Here is a 24,542-nt window from a genome sequence, read left to right as displayed (position 1 = left end):
CCCGGGTCCCGACACGCCAGGCCGACACTCTACCGCTGAGCCAACCAGCCAGGGCCGGATTTTTTTTTTTTTTTTTGAGAGACAAAAATGTTCTAAAGTACACTAAAACCACTATATACTCTGAATGGCTGAAATGTTTGTTATTTAAATTTTATCTCAGTTAAGCTCTTAAAAAAATAAACTCCATGTGGCCCTGGCTGGTTTCCTCAGTGGATGGAGCATCAGCCTGGCACATGGATATCCCAGGTTTGATTCCTAGTCAGGGCACACAAAAGAAGCAACCATCTGCTTCTCTCCCTCTCCTTCTCCCCCTTCTATCCCTCTTCACCACCCACAGCCACTGTGGCTCCACTGGTTTGAGTGTCAGCCCTGCGCACTGTGGATAGCTTAGTTAGTCCAAGTGACAGCCTCAGGCGCTGAGGATAGCTCGGTCAATTCAAGCATCAGCCCCAGATGGGGGTTGCTGGTGGATCCCAGTGGGGCGCACGTGGGAGCCTGTCTCACTATCTTCCTCTCAAAAAAAAAAAAAAAAAAAAAAAAAAAAGAAAGAAAAGAAAAAAGGAACGAACCTCCGTGTGATGTAATTTAACATTTTTAAATGGGCTCAATCACCTCCTGAAATAAATGACTATAAAGCAAACAAAAACTAAAAACAAAATTATTATACTAGAATTTTCCGTTTATCTTAAGATATCTAGAGACAAGTGCTGTCATACTTTTTTCAAACAATATGTAGAAATCATTTAACAAAAGTATTAAGAATAAATGAAACTGTTTAATAAAATGATACCTGAGTAGGCTGACAGTTCTGGATTATTTCCTGCCATTTTCCATGTATCCTGGCAACCAAGTCTTTTACCTTAAAAATATCAAATAAGGGAAAAGGGATAGATCAAAACATCTTCACCTAAAATCAAATTAATGCTTAATACAAAAGATCTGATAACAGTGACAGCCCACACCCAAAAACAAGTTGATTTTTGTCAAGAAAGAAAATACACCACTCATCTTCAGGAGGGGCTTTAAAATCATAGTGATTAATAAGACTTTTCTGCATGACCCTAATCTAAAATACTGAATGTTTAGGACTCCATTTTCCCATTAGTTACTAAAGATCACCCAGAAAGACATGTCCCCATCTTCAAGACACATTTTCAGCTTGATGGCTTTTCAACACTCAGAGGAGGTAAAAGGGTAGCTTTGTTACAGGGTCCAGAGGCTTAGGCTCTTTACCTGTCCTTCCAGCTTCTAGTTGAGAGGCTCAAGGCCATGAACAATGGTTGTCATGTGTTCCTTTCCACATTATCAAAAGACCCAAAATTCACTGTTACACCTCTCTAGGGTTTTGTAAAGTACTATGAATCTTCTTTTAAATACCTGGTACATTCCAACATTTGGAGGTTTAACAAGTCTTAGTGTGAAACTCAAACTTTCCTACCACTCTAGAGATTCTCAACTAGCTCTTGAACATAACTGCCTGAGAAAAAGGTTTTAAATAAGTCAGGAATTTAATAGCTACTATAAGTTTATAAAGTAAACTGCAAGGTCTGCTTTTTTCCCCATTTAGAGTTCAGCAGATTCAGTTTCTCCAGAACAATTACTGCCTTTCTACCAGAGGCTTGTGGAGAGAGGCACGCAACTCAACCATTTCAGCAGGGCCGTCCCCTAAGCAATTTCCATAGACCTCTATGTCACTCTCCACTCCAAGTAAGAGGAGCCCTGGCACCAACCTCTGCCTGCTCCTGGCTTAAGACACAAAAACCTTGGGTGGTCCCCTTTTAGCATGTCTGTCAGCAGTAGCCCTAACCACCAAGCTCTATGGGCCAGTAATTCTAGTTAGTGTCCAAAAGAATGCTTGTCTGAAACTATGGTTTCCACTGGAAGGCAAAGAGCTATACCCTACATGTACTTGAAAATCTGCAATCTGATACAACTTCATTAGGTGCTCATTTTTATATTTAACTTAAATCTACTAAAATAAACAGAGATACTAAATCCAAATGGGCTAACTTTTACAGCCAATTAATGTAAGATATAAAGTTACAAAGCTGATAATTCACATTCAGTGACCACCCAAACACAAATGGGCAAAAGGAATCAGATGATTTAAAATAAAAAAATTCTTAGAAGAAAAAGATTTTAAGAAAAAAGCTTAGCAAGCTTACTGCTGAATCATTGCCATCCTGGAGCTCAGGCTAGGACTCGGAGATTTAAGAGTCCTTCCTTTCACACATTCTCTAACGGAATATTAAAAGAGTAGCACCTAGCCTATTTCTTCTCTATGAACAAAACTTTTTTAACCATCACAAAATTTTATAACCACTGTTTTAAGACATAAATCCTTGAAGTTAACTTAAGCATAAAGGTCTTAACTGTACATAAGTTTCATTAGTAGTGGAAGAAGTTTTCTTCTTAGGTGTAGGGAGTTTTAGAATAGAAAGCATAGTAAAATTAAATAATGTATTTGCTTTGACTTTTTTCCTCTTTCACTTTCAATGTAGCTAAATATACTTTAGTAGAAGATGATTTGTTATTAAGAGAGGAAATCATATCTCAAATCTTATGTTTTTAAAGAGACCCTTATATGCTTCTCTTCCTTAAATATTAATATAACCAATTTTAAACAACAAAAAAAGAAAAATATACACTTACCTTAGTTCTATAAAACAGCCTTGCATCTTCCCTAATATCACACTTAACATGCTTTTCCAAAGCCCCACAGAGGTACACAAAGTATTTCTGTGCAAAACAAACAAAAGTAATGAAAACGGCTCTGAAGCATTACAAATTATAATTAAAAAGCATTTAAAAATCTACCCTTCTCCATACAGCAACTTCTGATTTAGCCATCCAACATAACAGCAGTCATATTAATGAAAGTACTAACTGCCACGACAGTAGGCTGTTATGGTTTACTGCTAGTTAATGTAAAAGATATACACACACAAAAAGTTTCTTGTTAATGTATTGAAGCACATAATAGAAATTAACACTAGAACTCAGACTGTGATGTAATGCCCAGAAATTTAAAAAGTCCTTCCTTTAATGCATTCTCTCATGGAATATTCAAATAGCTAACTTATTTTTTTTCTCTATAAACTACTTTAATAGTAATTCCTTGAAAAATCAAGTGTCCTTTAAGTTTTAGAAGTGTATAGTCCATAACAGTCACTCTGTACATATACCAAGGTCAAAAATACCTAGGTAAGAATGTAAATGGATACTTTTTGGGAGAGAACTGTGATAACAGCTATTTTTAAATAATTAAAATTTGAAAAATGTATAACCTTGTTTTTTAAAAATTTATTTTTTATTTATTTATTTTAGAGAAGAGAGACAGAGAGAGAGAGAAGGGGGAGGAGCAGGAAGCATCAACTCCCATATGTGCCTTGACTAGGCAAGCTCAGGGTTTTGAACCAACGACCTCAGCATTCCAGGTCGATGCTTGATCCACTGTGCCACCACAGGTCTAATCTTGTTTTTTAGAGAGACAGATGGACAGACAGGAAGGGAGAGCGATGAGAAGCATCAACTCATAGTTGCAGCACCTTAGTTGTTCATTGATTGCTTTCTCATACACGCCTTGACCAGGGGCTCCAGCTGAGCCAGTGACTCCGGGCTTCAAGCCAGTGACCTCTGGGCTCAAGCCAGAGACCACGGGTCCATGTCTATGATCTCACGCTCAGGCCAGCGACACCGTGGTCAGGCTGGCAACCTCGGGATTTTGAACCTGGATCCTAAGTGATGCTCTATGAACTGGTCCCAGGGCGATGCTCTATCCACTGTGCACTGCATGGTTTGGCTAACCTTTAATCTATCAATTCTACTTCTAGGAATTTACCTTATAGAAATGCTTGCATAGGTTGGTAGAGATATACAAATAAACATGCATGTTAGCACTGTGTGTAATCACAAAAATATAATGTTTATCACAAAAGGTTTTCAAATATAATTTGTAGACAGAAGTGCTAATATCTTAAAGTTATAAAAGAGAAGTTGCAGATAATAACAGTCTGACCCCATTTTTGTTAAAATTATGTCAGTACATGCATAAATTACATAGAAATTTATGGGAGGGCACTGGATTAGGAGTTTTTCCACTTTCTACCTTACATGATTCTATAATAATTGAGCTTTTAGATACTATTAAGTTTTTAACCAGAAAAGAAATTTAATGTAAAGATCATATAAAAACATTATAGATGGATGACTATATTAGATTCCAATCAGGAGAGCAAACAGTTCTATGAACATTATGTTTATTAAAACGCATGAACCAGTTTTGTGTCCTTTTTATCATGCCTAAGGAGATACTAAGTTTTAAAACAGGGTTGGCTTGCCTGACCAGGCGGTGGCACAGTGGATAGAGCATCAGACTGGGATGCGGATGACCCAGGTTCGAGACCCCAATGTCGCCAGCTTGAGCGCGGGCTCATCTGGTTTGAGCAAAGCTCACCAGCTTGGACCCAAGGTCGCTGGCTTGAGCAAGGGATTCCTCGGTTTGCTGAAGGCCCAAGGTCAAGGCACATATGAGAAAGCAATCAATTAACAACTAAGGTGTTGCAACAAAAAAATAATGATTGATGCTTCTCGTTTCTCTCTGTTCCTGTCGGTCTGTCCCTATCTGTCCCTCTCTCTGACTCTGTCAAAAAACAAACAAAAAAAACCAGGGTTGGCTTACCTAAAGTGTGAAACATGAGCAGTTAAATAAGAGCTTACTCAGGAGTATGAATCATGGTAGTATGGGAAGAACAAAATATGTAATTCAAAATGGCATTACACATTTTGTAAGTACATATTATAAAGTGCTTAAGTGCAGCAGTATTGAATATCTACTATGTATAACAAAATAGATGGGACTACAAATGATATTTTAAGCCTTATTATCTCATTTTGTTTTCTCTGTTCTGCCTAATACATATGCATCCCTGATTAAATCTTTGTGAAATGTTTACTTGTTAATAAAATAAAATATTGCTGCTCCAAAGTTAAAAAAAAAAAGAAAATCTTAATATGGGGAGATAATTTAGAAATGCATATCTGGCCTGACCTGAGGTGGTGCAGTGGATAAAGCAGCAACTTGGAATGCTGAGGTCATCGGTTTGAAACCCCAAGCTTGCTTGGTCAAAGCACATACTACAAGTTGATGCTTCCTGCTCCTCTACCCAACCCCTTTTTCTCTATTTCTCTCTCTCTCCCCTTACCCACTCTAAAATCAATAAATTAGCCTGACCAGGCTGTGGTGTAGTGGATAGAGCCTTAGCCTGGGACACTGAAGACCCAGGTTCGAAACCTTGAGGTTGCCAGCTTGAGTGATGGCTCACCACCTCAAGCACAGGGCTGCCGCTTGAGTGTGGATTTGTAGACATGACCCCATGGTCATGGCTTAAGCAAGGGGGTCACCAGCTTAGCTGGAGAGCCCCTGCCCCTGGTCACGACACATATGAGAAAGCAATCAATGAAAAACTAAAGTGCCACAATGAAGAATGATGCTTCTCATTTCTCTCCCTTCCTGTCTATCCCCACCCTCTCTCTCTCACTAGCAAAAAATCAATAAATTTTAAAAAATCCTTAAAAAAAATGCATATCCTAAGTAGCCCAATTTACAATCAACTTAATTTTTTAAGACAAATACTATTTCTAAAGATTAAAACAAAAAGTGGAATGGGAGAAGAGATGAGAAGAAATCAGCTAAAAGCTGGCCCATTTGGTATTTGGTGACTTTGATATATTACATTGTTGGCAGGTCATGATGCTTACATCCATCCCAATAAACAGAACCAATATTTGTGGACAAATAACTCTTGTAGGTGATGTGGTTGGAAGGTTATTACTCTTCCCTCTTTCCAGTGCACACTAGGATTTCTACAGTAGTCCCCTCATATCTGTGGTTTCACTTTTCCTCAGTTTCAGTTACCTGCAGTCAACCATGGTCCGAAAATATCAAATAAAAATTCCCAGAAATAAATAGTTCATTAAGTTTTAAATTGAGCATAATTCTGACTAGAGTGATAAAATCTCATGCTGTCTTGTTCTGCTACACCCTGGATGTGAATCATCCCTTTGCCAGTGAATCCAGGCTTTGGCCTGGCAGTTAGAAAAAATTGCTATAGGCAACTTGTGCGTTAAGTCATTTAGTGGCAATCTCAGTTATCAGATCCACTGTTGTGGTATCACAGTGGCACCAAAGTGCAAGAGCAGTGATGGTGACAATTTGAGTATGCCAAAGAGAAGCCATAAAGTGCTCCCTTAAAGTGAAAAGGTATGTATGTATACATTGAAATAAATGTATGTATGTATACAGAGAAAACATTGTATCTGAGGTTTGGTACTATCTGTGGTTTCAGGCATCTACTGCGGGTCTTCGGACATATCCTCTGTGGACAAGGTGGGAATAGTATATACCAAATCCAAAGTTACCTTTTATTAAATCTTCTCCCATATAAAGAATGTTCATAAATTGGTATAGCCACTATAGGAAACAGTATGGAGGTCCCTCAAAAAATTAGAATATAGCTACCATATGATGCAGCAAGACCTCTTCTTTTGGGTATCTCCCCATAAAATCTGAAAACATTTGCAGTCCTGGCCAATTGGCTCAGTGGTAGAGCGTCATCCTGGAGTGTGGATGTCTTAAGTTTGATTCCTGGTCAGGGCGCACAGAAGAAGCGCCCATCTGCTTCTTCACCCCTCCCCCTCTAACTTCTCTCTCTCTCATCTCCTCTCATCCCCTCCTGCAGCCATGGCTCGACTGGAGTGAAATGGGCCTGGGCACTGAGGGTGGCTCCATGGCCTCCACCTCAGGTGCTTAAAAAAAAAAGGCTCCAGTTGCAACAGAGCAAGGACCCCAGATGGGCAGAGCATCGCCTCCTAGTGAGCTTGCTGGTTGGATCCCAGTGGGGGTGCATGTGGGAGTCTATCTCTGCCTCCCCTCCTCTCACTTAAAAAAAAAAAAAAAAAAGGATTGTAAAGAAAGATATATATGGATCCCTATGTTCACAGAAGCATTATTCGTGGTGGTCAATACATCAGAACAACCTAAGTGTCTTTTGATGAATGACTGGATAAAGATGTGGTACATATAAACAATGGAATACTACTCAGCCATAAGAAAAGATGAAATACTGCCATTTGCAACATGGATGGATCTTGAGAGTATCATGCTAAGTAAAATAAGTTAGACAGAAAGAGACAAGAACCATATGATTTCACTCATATATGAGTTATGAGAATGCAACAAATAAACAAACAAAACAAGCAAAAACCTCATAGACACAGGATGGTGGTTACCAGAGGGGAAGAAAGTTGGAGGGAAGTAAAATAAGGTAAAGGTCGTCCAATATATGGTGACATAAGCAGACTTGACTTTGGGTGGTGAACACACAATGCAATATACAGATGATATATTATAGAACTATACACTTAAATTTATATAATCTTATTAATCAATGTCACCCCAATAAATAAAAAAAAGTTCATGTATTCATTCCATCAGTAGTAGTGACATTTATTAAAACAAACAAAACCCAATAAAGACTACTTACCCGTTGCCCAGAAGAAAAAGAATGTGAACAACTAACTTCACCAACTAAATGAAGAAGAATGTAGGTCAGGTAATATGCCTATTAGAAAAATGAATAAAATAACCATGAAATTAGCCAGCATAGATATTCCAGTTTAGACATTAAGGAAAACTGCCCAGGAAGAATTAAGGATTTGCTAAAGTTAACCGAATTAGAGGAAAAAGCCATGTATTAACCTGGGCTTTCTGATTTCTAACTCAAGTGCATTCCTTTTCCCTCATGAGTGCCCAAGTAAAGGGCTACAAAAAAAATACTCCCAGTATTAAATTACCAATAACCTTCCTTTTAACCTCAATTCTCAACTCCCAAGTTTACTGAAAAATTTTGACAGCAATAAAAAATATCACTGACTTTATAGTAAGTCTCTGAATGCCTTTACTATATCAATTTATAGTTAGGAAGGTGACGCTCATATGTGTTTTTTTGAGATGATCTAGCTTTGGATACCTGCTTTTCAAGTTCCAAACGAAGACTGTCATCAATGGTGCCATTTGGTTGTTCAGCTCTTTTCTTCAAGACCATTTTCTTCAATAAATCAGAAGGCTTCATTTGCACAAGATACCGATGTAGGACTGACAGCTACCAAAAGAAAGGTACTAACATTAAGCAATACAGTTGCTTGTTCCTAGGCTATTTTTTTTCCAGTGAGTCCTCTGTTCATTTTGTCTTCTCTAATTTTGCCCCTTTAGTTTTCTGTATAGCCCAGTGATACCCATTTCTCCTTTACTTAAAAGTCTTCAATTGCTTAAAAGGAATTTTAAAGATTTAGTACTTGTAATTGAGGATAAAAGTTCAAAGAGGAGACCAAATGGTATCACAATAGAGGTCAAAGACAGTGCTTTTTCTGTGAAATTACTTAAAAGTCAACAAAATTGACTCTCCCTGTGAGTAGAAGTCATTGAATTTTGGAAAGAATTCTTTTTTGATGGCAGTAAATATCACTGAAAGGATTGAGAGCTACTTGATAATGAGCCTGGTGACTCGGGAGTGGCCCCTATAGCTGGAATCAAATCTACCTTAAATCCATTAAAGCAGAAACCATCTGTCTCTTTCAATCCTTCTGTTCCACAGCACCTTGTGCATACTTCTATCACTGCTCTTACTACACTATACCACAATGATTGGTTTATTTTGTTTCAACCATTAGATTATGGTTTAAAACATTTTAAAATTGATTTTTTTGTGTGTGTGTGACAGAGAAAGGGACAGATAGGGACAGAGATGGGAAGAGAGAGAGATAAACATCAATTCTTCGCTGTGGCACCTTAGTTGTTCATTGACTGCTTTCTCGTATGTTCCTTGACCGGGGGGCTACAGCAGAGTGAGTGACCCCTTACTCAGCCAGAGACCTTTGGATTCAAGCCAGTGACCATGGTGTCATGTCTATGATCCCATGCTCAAGCTGGTGACCTTGGGGTTTCAAACCTGGGTCCTCTGCGTCCCAGTCCAACGCTCTATCCACTGTGCCACTGCCTGGTCAGACTAATTGATTTTCTTGAGAGAAAAGGGGAGAGGGAGAGAAACATTGATTTGCTGTTCCACTTATTTATGCATTCATTGGCTGATTCTTGTATATGCCTGATCCAAGATCAAACCCACATCCTAGGTGTATCGGGATGATGCTCTAACCAACTGAGCTACCTGGCCAGGGCAACTAGATTATGTTTTCAAGGGCAGTCTCAAATTCATTTAAAAAATCCCTAGTAGAGTATTTTGTACTGAATCACAATCCAAACAAGAATACAACATCTAGATCAGGTTCTATGTTGAGTTTTCAAATCCAAATAAATATGAATAGCCCCCATGAGTGCTATTAATATTTGAGAAAAGCCTTCAGGACTTCTCGGAGTGGAACTTGCAAAGGGCATGTTTATACACACTCATACGTATATGATATATTCACTACTGAATTAAGTACTGAAGGGCGACCACATTTAAGTTCTATAGTTTAAAGAGTGATATTAAAACAGGTACAAATGCAATTAATGCACAATAGTTTTGCAATTTTTAATCTTGTGATAAAATTGCTAACCTTGATAAAGTGAACTAATTTAATAAATGATGTCATACTTAACCATTATGATTTTCCCAGTAGTTTTTATACATTAATTCATCTAAATATCTACAACAACCCTATGGAGATGGTAGAGGGTGTGACATCATCACCATTTCACAGATGAAGAAACTGAATCTTAATTACTTAAGTACCATTCTAAAAATTATATAAATAGCATTATATCTGAAAGTTGAGATCTAACCCTGGGTTAGATCCTGAGTTGATTCAGGATCCATAAAACTTCCTTACACCTTACTACCCTTTCCATTTATTAAAAGAGAACAAAAATGTTATTTATACCTGAAGATTATTGGCGTTAGGGATATCTTCATGTTTCTCATCCAAAAGCTTTGAAATAATCACTAGGCTGAGGCATTGTCTCAGCTGCCTGGAATTAGAATTTTAGAATGTATTTTAATCAATCCTGTTTGAGAAGCAAATGAGTAAGCCAAAAGTTCTTCTAGTCCTGCTAACTGAAAATATAGCTAATGTTTTAAGAGGAAGCTGTATAGAACATGCAAGCTTTAATTGAATAGTAAAATTTTCATGTAAAATATTTGTACATAAAGTTCAAGTTGCCCAAGGCTCAGGCAAATTGTTAAGAGCCTTTATCTTTGACCATACTGATTTATAGTTAGAAATCTATTTTATTGCTGAAATTTCATTTTACTGAAGGAAAAAAAAAGGCAATTCATTCATTTTCATGGCATGCACCATCTAGATTAAATGATCAAGTAAGCTAAAATTAAAAACCAAGATTATAAAATGATTTGAGTTCAGTATCAGAATCAGGGTATCAATGCCTTTTCCCATAGCTGAATATGAAATAAAAGACTGATTCAACATTTAAGGAATGGTGAGAGGAAATAACCCAAAAGCATTTCATTAATATAAACACTATACATTTTTCTTTTCTTTCTTTCATTTTTTTGAGAGAGAGAGGCAGGGAGAGACAGGAACATTGAGCTGCTCCTGTATATGTCCTGACCAGGGAATAGAACCAGCAACCTCCATGCTCTGGGACGAAGCTCCAGCCAACTGAACTATCTGGCCACGGCTTAACTTTTATTGGTTTTAGAGAGGCAAGGGGGAAGAGAAGTATTCATTTGTTGTTCCACTCAGTTGTACATTCTTTGGTTGCTTCCATGTGTGCCATGACCGGGGATTGAACCCACAACCTTGTCATTCCAGGACGCTCTTAACAGACTGAGCTAACCAGCCAGGGCTCACTACACGTTTTTCTTAAAGTTTAATTCTCCCTTTTCCATACCTTCCACGTGATGTCCAATTAGGGACCAGCTGTACCAACCACAGAAGGTTGTGGGGATGACTAGAGAGTTCATTTATGGCCAGACATAGTTCAGGCACCTGAAAACAAAGAATGAGTAAGATTCTTCAAACAGGTCAGTAAAATCAAACATCCACAATGATCTTCCCATAATGGAGGCATTATTATAAAAAGAGCACCCACTTTCAGAAATAGCACAAGTACCTGCTAAAACTTATACAGCATAGATTAAATTTTATCTTAAACTCTAGAACAGACTGAACCAATGCATTTATTCACATTTCACCCGGCTTTAATGTTTTATGCTACCTCATATCTATATGTACTTAAATATTCCTTCTTGGAAGAATAAAGTGATTTAAATACAAATACCAGTTTACAAAGGTATATAATGAGAATTGTATAAGACCATATACCTTCTTAGACCTGGGATTTCTACATTTTAAGGATCCTCAGCTATTCCAGGATTTAGAATGTAATAGAACTGCTTCAAAATAATCTCTGAATAGGGGAAAGTACAAGATGAGGGTAACAGAAGAGACAAGATTATGTCTTGATAATTATGAAGCTGGGTGATAGAGAGTTAGGGGCTCAATTACATTCTCTATTTTTGTACTTGTTTGAAATTTTCCACAAAAAAAAGGCTGAAAAATGTAATTAAAAAAATATCTAACCAAAAATTACCCATGTTTAGCCTCAATATGGCTGCAGAAGTTCAAATTCTTGTGTGACTCCTCCATCATTTCTTCTAGGTCTCTGCTCAAAGGTCACTTTAGAAAGGCCTTGCTTGACTGCCTTCTCTGAAGTAGAGCACTGCCTGCCTTGCTACTTTCTATATGCTTTATTTTTATTTCTAGCCCTATGGTAAGTTGACATAATAGCACAATCTACATTTACTTATTATATAACCCTGTGACAAGGTTAAAACTGCCATGAGTTCAAGTGCTTTGTCTTTTTCACAGATGAATCTCTCCCATCCAAGTACTAACCAGGCCCGACCCTGCTTAGCTTCCAAGATCAGACGAGATCGGGCACGTTCAGGGTGGTATGGCCACAGACCACAGATGAAGCTCTAGCATTTACAGTAATGCTTGGCCCACAGTAACTCCCCAAGAAACACTTTTTTGGGGAGTAGAATACTTGTAGTTTTAGAGAAGATTCAGTTACCATTAATTTAATAACAGTCCTAGCAAAGACAGTACCTTCCTTAGTTATTTTTCATCTGATGAAGATCGTAAGTACACTCAGAAACTGTTCTGCATGCACTATGAAAGTCAAACTGTGATATTCTACATGAAAAGCAATACTAAAGCTCTAAGTAATGTTACCTTTGTGTTCCAATCTCTGATGTTTTTCATCAGGTTTATCAGGAGGCTTTGAAAGTCCACTAGAGGAATCTGCTTCAGCTGTTTTTCCAAACTCATTTTAAACAACATTAAGATCAGCAACATTATTTCATGATCCTTGTAACCTTCTGGATGGATAGATGTACATAGGCCTAGAAACTTTGACATAAATGTAGAGACAAAGCAATTTGAGATATATTTTACTTGAAAAGTTTAAAATAAAAACTTTTAAATAAAAAATGCAAAAGAGAATTGTGTTTTCTCCAGCTGTGAAAAAAGAAATAACTCATGTTAGTAGCTGAATTAAGTGATAAGTATTTTCTTCTGTATTTTTCATTTTCAAGATTATCTTAACAGCTCATTAGCATTGATTTAATCCAGCCACTAAAAACATTTTTTAAAAACATTTTATTGGTTGATTTTAGAAAGAAAGTGGGGGGTAGAGGGAGAGAGAAACACTGATTTGTTTTTCCACTTATTTATGTGTTCATTGGTTTTGTTTTGTTTTTAATTTGAGAGGACGAGAGGGAGAGAGTGAGATAGAGACTGGAAGGGAGAGAAGGAGGAAAGACAGTGAGAAGCATCAACTCGTAGTTGCTTCACTTTAGTTGTTTACTGCTTCTTGCACATACCTTGACTGGGGGCTTAAGCTGAGCCCCCTTTGCTCAAGCCAGCGATCTTGGGATCATGTTGATGACCCCGCACTCCAGCCAGTGACCCTGCACTCAAACTAGGGACCTCAGCATCCCAAGTTGATACTCTATCCACTGTACCACCACTGGTCAAGCATCATTGGTTGATTGTTCTATGTGCCCTGACCAGGAATCGAACCTGCAACCTTGGCACCAACCAACTGAGCTATTACCCAGACCACGGCCACTAAAAATGTTTTAACATGTTATTAATTATTAGTCACTAAGTTATACTGTAATATTTTTTCTTCATAATTTTAATTCTAAAAAATTACTGGTTTAAAAAATATTAGTTTCAAAAAGCTTCTTGGTAAAGCATTCCTAGAACTATTTTAAATATATATTCTGATCTAAAGATCCCTTTCACTCTTAATATTTAAAAAAAAAAAAGTCTGACAGTGGTGATGCAGTGGATAGAGTGTTGACTTGGGACACTGAAGTCCCAGGTTTGAAATCCCGAGGTTGCTGGCTTGAGCATGGGCTCATCTGGTTGAGCACAGGCTCACCAGCTTGAGTGTGGGATCAACATAATATCAAGGTTGCTGACTTGAAGCCCAGGTCACTGTCTTGAGCCCAAGGTCACAGGCTTGGCTTGAGCCCCCCAGTCAAGGCACATATCACATATGAGAAGTAATCATTAAACAACTAAAGTGATACAACTATGAGTTGATACTTCTCATCTCTCTCCCTTCTTATCTGGCTGGCTGTCTCTCGCTAAAAAAACAAAAAACAGCAAAAACAACCTTTAAAACAAAGATTATTGCTAAGAAATTACAGAAACTGGAAATCACTGGTGAAACACTAGTGATTTTGTTTTAAAACTATTAACCACAAAACTAAATGGTTCTAGCTCTGTGCTAAAGACACACAAAAGTTTTTCTTACCTTAACCACATTTAAAATGTTGGTTTCAGGAAGAGTTGAAAAAATTGGCTTACAAGATGAATCTTCACTTCCTTTTACCCCCAATGTCATTTGTGTTTCAGAACTATTGAAAAGCAAATAAAGCAACATGAAATTAGGTCCAACATAATTATCAGATATAAAAAGCAACAAAAATGTATACTTTATTAAGGTATAATTTACACACAATAAATTTTGGTAAAGATACACACTAGTGTAAGTTTTGGTAAACATACTGCTCACAAAAATTAGGGGATATTTTATCGCTTCATATTCATTTTGAAATATCCCCTAATTTTTGTGAGCAGTATATATATATATACTAGTGTAACCATCATCTGAATCAAGAAATAGAACACTTCCATTATCCCTGTAAGTCCCTTCATTGCCATATGCAAGCCAATCCACTCTCTCCCCCTCCAGGTAAATACTAATTTGATCTCTGGCTCTACACATTAGTTTTTCTTTGAACCACTACTTCTTCTAAGGCACTATCCTCACTGCTCTTGGCGTTAGAGAGCTATGTAGGAGGTGGCTCTGGTTACAAAGATCTTACAATATTTAGAGGTCTCATGACTGGCCTCACAAAACTGTAACAGTACTATACTAAAGTAATTCTGAGCACCTCAGTTTTGGTTGAGGTAAGATTCATGGAAAAGGAGACACATGAACTTGGCCTTCAAAAGACAGACATTTTCTTGCTTAATTTCTTAAATAAATAATACCTTCATATGTTTATAAAGCCAAGTTATCAAGGCACAGTATGCTGTGAAGAACTGTCCTCACAGACTGGACCTTCAGCCACCTATTCCCCTCTCCATAACCACTACTAGTTTTAGTACTTCCTTCCACGTTTTATATATACACAAATAAATATGAACCTTTAATACACATGGCAGCATACCATATACTCTGTTGTGCACATCTCTTTTGTCACTTAATATATATCATGTAGATACTTCCATATATGAAGAACATTTCTTTTTAAAATATCTGCTTGGTAGTCCTGTGTCCCTTCCTAGCTATACAGAACCTCGGCAAGTTACCTAATACCTTTCTGTGCCTAACTCACCAGTAAAATGGGATAGTTGCAGTGACTATTAAATTAAGTACTGTATATTAAGTCGTTAGAACTATGCTTGGCACACAGTAAGCAATATGTGTTAATAGCTGTGATGATTATTATTAATGTAACATGACCTGTCTACAATAGATTAAATGCTTTTGCTCTCATAAATAGTGTTTCAATATGTGAGACAGGCAATATTTTGGCAGTTAAACATTAAGGATGGAACTGAGGGAACAGCATGAGGAAGAGCCAACGCAACACTGGCTAATGCGGAGAAACAGCAAGCAGATTAATTTGGTCAGACAAAGGGAGAACAAAATAGAAAATAGGTCAAATATGAATTTTTTGAATTAAAAAAAAAAGGTTTCTATTTTTTCCCTGTTAAACATGATAAGTTTTTAGATTAGGGCAGACATTAAGAAAGTATCTAATTTAAGATCCATTTAAAATCTGACAGATAAAAAAAATCAAGAATAGATATTAAACTTATTAAATAAATGAATATTTAACTGTTCTTATATAAAAATTATTTAAAATGTTTCTGGCATTAATTATGAAAAAAAAACTTACACTAGATTGTCTTCACTAAAGTCTGGCTGAAGATTCTCCAGAGGAAACAGAAATCTAAACTCAATTCCCATATTGAAAAACACAGCTGCTATATCAGACAGTGATGGGATCCAAGGCCAAACTGGTGAATCACTGAAGGTATCTAGTTAACAGAAGAAAACATTTTATCTCAAATCCTGAGTTCACAAACCCACAGTTGCAAGGTGATAGCATGCATGTGAAACATGGATTATTATAGTGATTTCATAGAAATGACAGCTGGTAATGGTATGTTAACAATACAGTTATTTAGAATGACCACAGACAAATTACAAATTTTCAAATAAATATGAAAGAAGTAACGTTTATGAACAAAATATCTGAGAGTGATGAATAAAAGGGTATAACTCAGAAGGAAGAAACACATTTTGAAAATATTGGAAATAACAATAATAAAATACCAACTGTTAACACGGGAAGATTTTATCATCTTGAGTGCCTTTTTGCCCTGATCCTCAAAACAAGACAACTAGATCACAGTGCTTGTGTCATTATAAGGGATTTCAAAGGCGAGAAAGCAACCGTTGCACTTTTGCAGTGGACATTTTCAATCTCTTTAGTGCATAATCAGTTTAATACTGTTGCTAACCAAGAGCCAATTAAAGTTAATTGACTAAATAACGTGCAACTATTTCTACTTACCCAGCACAGTAAGCCATGACTTGGCAAATATTAGGTAAGGGCTGCCACTTGCAAGATCTTATACCCCTTTTCTCAGTGTAACTAGAAAAATGCAGATACTCATTTTTCATTGGAATTTCATTTCATTATTAAAGATTAGATTACAAAAGTAAATTGTATTCTATATTCCCAAATATCCTAATTTTTAGCAACACAAGAGACCATAGCAAACAATAATTCATACCGCTAATATTATTATATACTCACCATTTCTAATTGTTATTTCCATCAATGTACTTAAAATCTGCAAGGACACAATACAGTCTGTATGAACTGACATCATCTAAGAAGATAAAAGAGTATTAAGAGATAAGAAAGAAAACATGAGCATTAACTATTTATGATATATAAGTGTTTTATGAGCATGTCATTTAATACTTGTAATAACCTTATGAAGTGGTCAGACATCACATACAGGAGCAAATAGTTTCAGAGAGATTAAAATACTCTACCCAATATAATCCACGAGCAGTTGGAATTAAATTTCTGATTCTAAAATCAGGGCCTTTTCGGGCCCTGGCCGGTTGGCTCAGCGGTAGAGCGTCGGCCTAGCGTGCGGAGGACCCGGGTTCGATTCCCGGCCAGGGCACACAGGAGAAGCGCCCATTTGCTTCTCCACCCCTCCGCCGTGCTTTCCTCTCTGTCTCTCTCTTCCTCTCCCGCAGCCAAGGCTCCATTGGAGCAAAGATGGACCGGGCGCTGGGGATGGCTCCTTGGCCTCTGCCTCAGGCGCTAGAGTGGCTCTGGTCGCAAGAGGGCGACGCCCAGGATGGGCAGAGCATCGCCCCCTGGTGGGCAGAGCGTCGCCCTTGGTGGGCGTGCCGGGTGGATCCCGGTCGGGCGCATGCGGGAGTCTGTCTGACTGTCTCTCCCTGTTTCCAGCTTCAGAAAAATGAAAGAAAGAAAGAAAAAAATCAGGGCCTTTTCAATTCTAACATGTTTGTTTCTATAGTTTTTATTTAAAAGAAGACAAATATAATATTTGAAACTATAAAAAAATAAATTTCTAGTTCCTATATCATGCCACGAAACCCAAAAACCATAAAGGAAAAGGCTGCTAGGCTGATCACTTCACAGGCGAAAAAAAACAACAAAACTCCCCCCCCCAAACCTAGTAAAACTATTTTAAAAGATATAAATATGCAAATTAATATACCAATATACTTCTTAAAAAGATGTTCAATAGCACCAGTAGTCAAAGAAATACAAAAAAAAAATGACACGATATCATTAGTTGACTTCAGCATAGGTGAAAATTGAGAATATTGATAATACTCATTGTTCGCAAGTGTACTTAGGAAAGAGGTAGTATGCCCACGATGTGTAATTTGGTAAAACTTATGTTTTTTAGGCCTAACCTGTGGTGGCGCAGTGGATAAAGTGTTGACCTGGAAAGCTGAGGTCGCAGGTTCAAAACCCTGGGCTTTCCTGGTCAAGGCACATATAGGAGTTGATGCTTCCTGCTCCTCCGCCCTTATGTCTCCCTTCTCTCTCTCTCACCTCTCTCAAATGAATAAATAAAATCTTTAAAAAACAAAAAACTTATGTTTTTTAGACCCTGGCTGGCTGGTTCAGTAGATAAGAGTGTTGGCTCAGTGTACGGACATCCTGGGTTCAATTTCTGGTCAGGGCACACAAGAGAAGAGACCATCTGATTTCCTCCCCCTCTTTCTTCCCCTTCTCTCCCTCATCCCCTCCCACAACCAGTGGCTCAATTGGTTCCAGTGTGGCCTGGGGCACTGAGGATAGCTCAGCTGGTCTGAGCACTTCATCTTCATTACTAAAAATAGCTCTGTTGATTCAAGCACTGGCCCCAGACAGGTTGCTGTGTGTATCCTGGTCAGGGCTCATGCAGAAATCTGACTATCTCCTCTCCTATCACTTAAAAACAAAAAACAAAAAAACCCCACGTTTTAAAAATATCATATTAAAAATATATATTTTATTTCTATCTCTCTTTTGCTTTGGAGCCAGGGATTATCATTATAATAAATTTAAATCTATAATGTAAGAGAGAATAACCCAACTCTAGCTTCTTCTGTCAGGCACATAGCTTGTATCATATTTCAAAATCATCCCATGTGAATAAGTATCTTTACTATGTTTGTGCTGTAATGCTCTGTCACTAGAGAGCAGTACCATTCAACGGCATGTTGGACACAGGATGGATTTTGGATAACATGAATTCTAAGGTGGGCAACTTGAGATAATTAATGTATGAAGAAGTATATAAAACAATCTAATATCTACCAATCAAGACTGGATTAAAGCCTGACCAGGTGGTGGCGCAGTGGATACAGTGTTGAACTGGGACGTGGAGGACCCAGGTTACAAACCCCAAGGTCACCGGCTTGAGCATGGGCTCATCCAGCTTGAGCACGGGCTCACTAGCTGGAGGGCAGGGTCATAGACACAATCTTATGGTCGCTGGCTTGAGCAAGGGGTCACTCGCTCTGCTGTAGGCTCCCAGTCAAGGCACATATGAGAAAGCTACCAATGCACAACTAAGATGCCACAATGAAGACTTGATGCTTCTCATCTCTCTCCCTTCCTGTTTGTCCCTCTCTTTGCCTCTCTCTGTCTCTGCCAAAAAGAAAAAAATAAAGACTAAAGAAACCAGTGTATAGCACTACAAGTAATACTATAAAGCTATTAAAAAGGATGATAACATGTCTATACTAAGATAAAAATACTTGACAACTTATTATCTGAGGTAAAGTTATAAAACAGCACATATTGGCCCTGGCCAGTGGCTTAGTAGATAAAGCATTGTCCCTGTGCACTGAGGTTGTGAGTTCAACCCCCAATCAGGGCACATGCAAGAAGCAATCAATGAGTACACAATTAAATGGAACAACTGAGTAGAACAACGAGGTGACGCCTCTCTCTCTCCCTCTCGGAAATCAGTAGAAAAAAATTTTAAAAACCTACATATTTTATTTACATGTTATACTGCATTCTACATATATACAGAGACCAATCCAGAAAACTCTAAAATTTAACAGCCCCTGGAGATTGGGAGTCAGCCTTTTTAATTTTAATGTCCTTTCCATTTTACTTGAACAGCTCACAATCAAATGTGAATTCCCTCTGAAAATGGTAAAATACAAAAAAATAGTAAACTCTTTTTCTGGTATACTACATTAGGATCACAAAGATGCAAAACATGTTAACAATTTACAAAATATTAGAACTATAGCATTAAAATAAATTCTAATATGTTTATAAAAAAGTTAATAAGTTGGCCTCTTCATCATGAAAAATGAATTTGGAATTGGAAATGAGAAATGACAAAGTATCTTACACAGAAAAAGAGCTTAACAAATGATTAGTTTGGTTTTCAAATAATAAATATGAAGAGTATAAAAACTGCTTACACAAAGATATGTTTGTATGTCATCATTAGAATTTGAAAGGCCATAATGATGAGACCACATCAAGATGAAAATTAACACATATGAATGCAAAGTCTTACTTATAAGTTTAAGAGAAGCTATATTACATAATTAGAGTATAATGAAACCCTGTCATAAGAGCGAATAAAGTTCAGAATTGTAATAAACAGAAATATGTGGGTGCGGTAGATAGGTAAGAATTTTGCTGAGCATATGTCAATTTATATGGGGAGGGAAGAAACACTTCAGGAGTGACACTGACAAGCTAAAGAGCTGCGCAGTGAACAGAGCATCAACCTGGGAGGCCGATGGCCCAGGTGTAAAACCTTGAGGTCCCTGGTTCTAGAGCACAGGCTCACCCACTTAAGCATGGGATCACAGATATGATCCCATTGTTGCTGGCTTGAGCTCAAGGTAGCTGGCTTGAGCAAGGGGTCATGGGCTTGGCTGGAGCCCCCAGGTCAAGGCACGAATGAGAATCAATCAATTAACTAAAAGTGCCAAAACTACGAGTTGATGCTTCTTCTCATCTCTCTCCCTTCCTGTGTGTGTGTGTGTGTGTGTGTGTGTGTCAAAAAAACAAAAACAAAGTAAAGAGACTGGAAATTTAGTGATTGAAGAATGTTTAGTGTGGGAAGAGATGAGGGTCATGATAGTTGAAAAATAACTGAAGGACTGTAAAGACAGATGAGGCATATTCTGGGAAGCTATAGAAAAGAAAATTAGTACCACTAGATGAAAACTGTAGTGAGGCAACTTTTATTTTTTTTAGCATGCGGGAGAGGGAGAGGGAGAGGGGGAGAGAGAGAGAGAGAGACAGACAGACAGACAGACAGGACAGGAGAGAAATGAGAAGCTTCAACTTATAGTTGCATCTTTAATTTTCCATTGATTGCTTTCTCATACGGGTGTGGGTGGAGGCTTCAGCCGAGTCTGTGCCCCTTGCTTAAGCCAGCAACCTTTGGGATCAAGCTGGTGACCCCACAATCAAGACTGCAACCCCGGGGTTTTGAACCTGAAATCTCAGCATCCCAGGTCGATGCTCTATCCACTGGTCAGTGTGCCACCACTGGTAGGCAGGAGGCAACTGTTTACTTAATTAGGGCTAGTAAAAAATTATGGGGGTCTAGCCTGACCAGGCAGTGGCACAGTGGATAGAGAATCGGACTAGGACGCGGAGGACCCAGTTCAAAGCCCCGAGGCCACCAGCTTGAGCACAGGCTCATCTGGTTTGAGCAAGGATCACCAGCTTGAGCCCAAGGTCGCTGGCTCGAGCAAGGGGTCACTCAGTCTGCTATAGCCCCCCAGTCAAGGCACAAATGAGAAAGTAATCAATGAACAACTAAGGTGCTGCAACGAAGAACTAATGCTTCTCATCTCTCTCCTTTCCTGTCTGTACCTACCTGTCCCTCTCTGTCACAAAAATAAAATAAAAAAATTACTGGGTCCAAGTAGTCCCTGGAAGCAAATGCTCCTGCCCCACAGTCTGCACCATCTGTTATCTTTGCCTGGATTGCTCTTCTCCCACATAGTGGCAAAGCTTGTTCCATCAACTTTCTACAGGTCTTGACTAAGACCTCATGTTATCAGTAAGGCCTTATTGATACCTTATATAATATATATATATAAACTATATAAATACCTTATATATATACATTAAAAAGCAAACTTTCTTTCCCACCCTGATAGTCTCTATATCTACCTTAGCCTACCTTTACTTCATAGCACTTACTACCTGACATAATATACCTATAAATGTACATACACACATTTATTGTCTCTCTCCTCTATACAAGAATGTGGGTTTCATGAGATCAGAAACACTTTTTTTTTTCATTGCTGTTCTTTCCAGCGCCTGGTATAGCTGTCATTCAAAATTCCCAGCTTTGGCCCTGGCCGGTTGGCTCAGCGGTAGAGCGTCAGCCTGGCATGCGGGGCACCCAGGTTCAATTCTCGGCCAGGGCACGCGGGAGAGGCGCCCATTTGCTTCTCCACCCCCCCCTCCTTCCTCTCTGTCTCTCTCTTCCCCTCCCGCAGCCAGGGCTCCATTGGAGCGGAGATGGCCCAGGCGCTGGAGTGGCTCTGGTCGCGGCAGAGCGATGCCCCGGAGGGGCAGAGCGTTGCCCCTGGTGGGCGTGCCGGGTGGATCCCGGTGGGGCGCATGCGGGAGTCTGTCTGACTGTCTCTCCCCGTTTCCAGCTTCAGAAAAATACAAAAAAAAAAAAAAAAAATCCCAGCTTTGGCCCTGGCCGGTTGGCTCAGTGGTAGAGTGTCGGCCTGGCGTGCAGGAGTCCGGTTCGATTCCTGGCCACGGCACACAGGAGAAGCGCCCATCTGCTTCTCTACCCATCCCCCTCCTCTCCTTCCTCTCTGTCTCTCTCTTCCCCTCCTGCAGCCAAGGCTCCATTGGAGCAAAGTTGGCCCAGGCACTGAGGATGGCTCTATGGCCTCTGCCTCAGGCGCTAGAATGGCTCTGGTCACAGCATAGCAAGGCCCCAGATGGGTGGAGCATCCCCCCCCCCCCCCCCCCCCCGGCATGCCGAGTGGATCCCAGTAGGGCGCATGCGGGAATCTGTCTGACTGCCTCCCCGTTTCCAACTTCAGAAAAATACAAAATTGCCAGCTTTATGAAAAAGTGAATAAAAGGCTATACTGGAATATCTAGTTCTTGCCAAATATATATGACTCTTTGAAATGCTATTTTAAATCCCAGAATAGAAAATCTATGTTTGTCCCACTTCTCACTTCATATAATACAGTGTGTCCGTAAAGTCATGGTGCACTTTTGACCGGTCACAGGAAAGCAACAAAAGACGATAGAAATGTAAAATCTACACCAAATCAAAGGAAAACTCTCCCAGTTTCATACCTATTCAGTGCAGTTCGATGTGGGCTCACGCACAGATTTTTTAGGGCTCCTTAGGTAGCTATCCCGTATAGCCTCTACAGACTCGTCACTGACTGATGGCCTACCAGAACGGGGTTTCTCCACCAAACTGCCCGTTTCCTTCAACTTCTTATCCCAACGAGTAATGTTATTCCTATGTGGTGACGCTTCGTTATAAACGCGCCGATATTCACGTTGCACTTTGGTCACGGATTCGAATTTAGCGAGCCACAGAACACACTGAACTTTCCTCTGTACCGTCCATCCACATCTTGAAAGGCATGACCGTGGGCTGCTCCGCTGTATACATGGTGTTACGTCATCATCTGTGCACATGTGCACATGCTGCCACATCATCCTACAGAAACTGGGAGGGTTTTCCTTTTATTTGGTGCAGATTTCACATTTCTATCTTCTTTTGTTGCTTTCCTGTGACCGGTCAAAATTGCACCACGACTTTACGGACACACTGTAGTTCTAGTTCTCTGATATCACTGATATTTATAACATTACTATGTAGATAACATAAAACTTAAGATAATTATTTTAAGTGAATGCAGAGTTAAATATAAACGAGGAGGAAAAACATTCTGTTTGATTTGCATATAAAATATATGGGTGGGAAAACAGTATACAGTCAAATCATAAAAATGTATGCAGGACCCCATAAAAATGGGGGAAAAAATGGTAACCCACCCCCCAGGTATGTATCAGAAGACCTCTTCTGAAACCAACTATATACTAGTGATTTACCAATGTGATAAAATGTCTCAGGTACAACATTATTGACTATTCCTGCATTTTAGTTTTGTTTTTTTTTTTTAAGTGAGAGGAGGGGAAATAGTGACAGACTTCCGCATGCACCCGGACTAGAATCCACCTGTCAACACCCATTCTGGGCCAATGCTTAAATCAACCGAGCTATTTTTAGTGCCTGAGGCTGATATAACCGAGCTATCTTCAGTGCCTGGGGTTCCACGCTCAAACCAATCAAGCCACTGGCTATGGGAGGGAAAGAGTGAGACAAGCAGGAAAAGGATGGGGAGAGAAGCAGATGGTTGCCTCTCTTGTGTGCCCTGACTGGGAATCGAATGTGGGACTTCCATATACCAGGCCCACCATTCTATCCACTGAGCCAATTGGCCAGGGCAGTATTTTCTTTCAAATCTCTTTACACTGATTCTTTTGCCTTATTCTAATCTACTGAAATGGGTTTGATGTACTATATTAGATTTTTCTCTAATAATTTCAAGTAAGATTATATTTTAAAAGTTTGCTTTTGACTGGGAAATACAGTAGGAAGCAACTTTACCCTCAAATATTTCTCTTACCCGAAACAGCCACTTTAACACAGGTATAGGGCACTGGACATAGTGATAAGCAGAGGTAAGGAAGCCTTGTGTTGTCAAGAAAATCTGATCTGTTTTTCCTGATCTGAAAAAATAAAATCAATATCACTATTGACAAGAAACTTCTAACACCACATCTGACATCATCAGGAACATGAGCAAGCAAACCATCCTTAATCCCATTCTTGGGTGGATTCTACCCCAATATGGATGGGTTGCTCATAAAAGAAATTCAATTGATGGCTTAAAGTTGATCTAATCTGTTGGCTTGGCTTTAGATTTATCTACTGGACAAATGTACTTTAGCTGGCAGTGTGATAGAGGAGCCTATCAAGTCTCAGGACATTATCTACATTTGCCAGTCTGGGTTTGTACTTCCATAAAACTCAGCACCAGAATTAATGTGATTTCTCTGGGTCTGAGATATCATACACTGAACGAAATTAGCTCTGAGGTAATCTGAGAGAAAAGCATTGTGAGAGAGACTGCTAGTCTCCCAATATCTATCCTTGCCTTTCCTCTTGGTAACTGAACCCTGATTTTTAGCTGGGCACATTGGCTGTCTGAAATAAAATCACTCTCCAGCCTTTTTCTTATGGGGGTATGACCATGTTGACTAAGTTCTACCCAAATGACCATCAGTAGAAATGATATGTGGGATTTCTAGAAATCTGAATGTAAAGGG

The 24,542-nt window shown here is 38.9% G+C and overlaps 1 protein-coding gene across 4 annotated transcripts in view; it reads right to left on the bottom strand.

The window, feature by feature from the left end:
* Positions 1–24,542, bottom strand: part of SLF2 (SMC5-SMC6 complex localization factor 2) — a 47,966-nt gene that overhangs the window by 7,294 nt on the left and 16,130 nt on the right. For all 4 annotated transcript variants that reach the window (XR_010726534.1, XM_066238548.1, XM_066238547.1 and 1 more), the window contains 11 exons: positions 23,840–23,942; positions 16,434–16,509; positions 15,507–15,648; positions 13,850–13,952; positions 12,256–12,432; positions 10,910–11,007; positions 9,940–10,027; positions 8,031–8,162; positions 7,545–7,622; positions 2,653–2,739; positions 791–859 (listed from right to left, as the gene is read on the bottom strand). Coding sequence is in view for 3 of the 4 variants with exons in the window: in XM_066238548.1 (XP_066094645.1) it covers positions 791–859; positions 2,653–2,739; positions 7,545–7,622; positions 8,031–8,162; positions 9,940–10,027; positions 10,910–11,007; positions 12,256–12,432; positions 13,850–13,952; positions 15,507–15,648; positions 16,434–16,509; positions 23,840–23,942 (1,153 nt within the window). In the remaining variant the exon portion in view is untranslated. The remainder of the gene's footprint in view (positions 1–790; positions 860–2,652; positions 2,740–7,544; positions 7,623–8,030; positions 8,163–9,939; positions 10,028–10,909; positions 11,008–12,255; positions 12,433–13,849; positions 13,953–15,506; positions 15,649–16,433; positions 16,510–23,839; positions 23,943–24,542) is intronic.

The sequence above is a fragment of the Saccopteryx bilineata genome, chromosome 7, assembly GCF_036850765.1.
Source record: "Saccopteryx bilineata isolate mSacBil1 chromosome 7, mSacBil1_pri_phased_curated, whole genome shotgun sequence".
Lineage (NCBI taxonomy): Eukaryota > Metazoa > Chordata > Mammalia > Chiroptera > Emballonuridae > Saccopteryx > Saccopteryx bilineata.
Note: the sequence above shows the minus strand (reverse complement) of the source record. Positions and strands in the feature narration are given on the sequence as shown.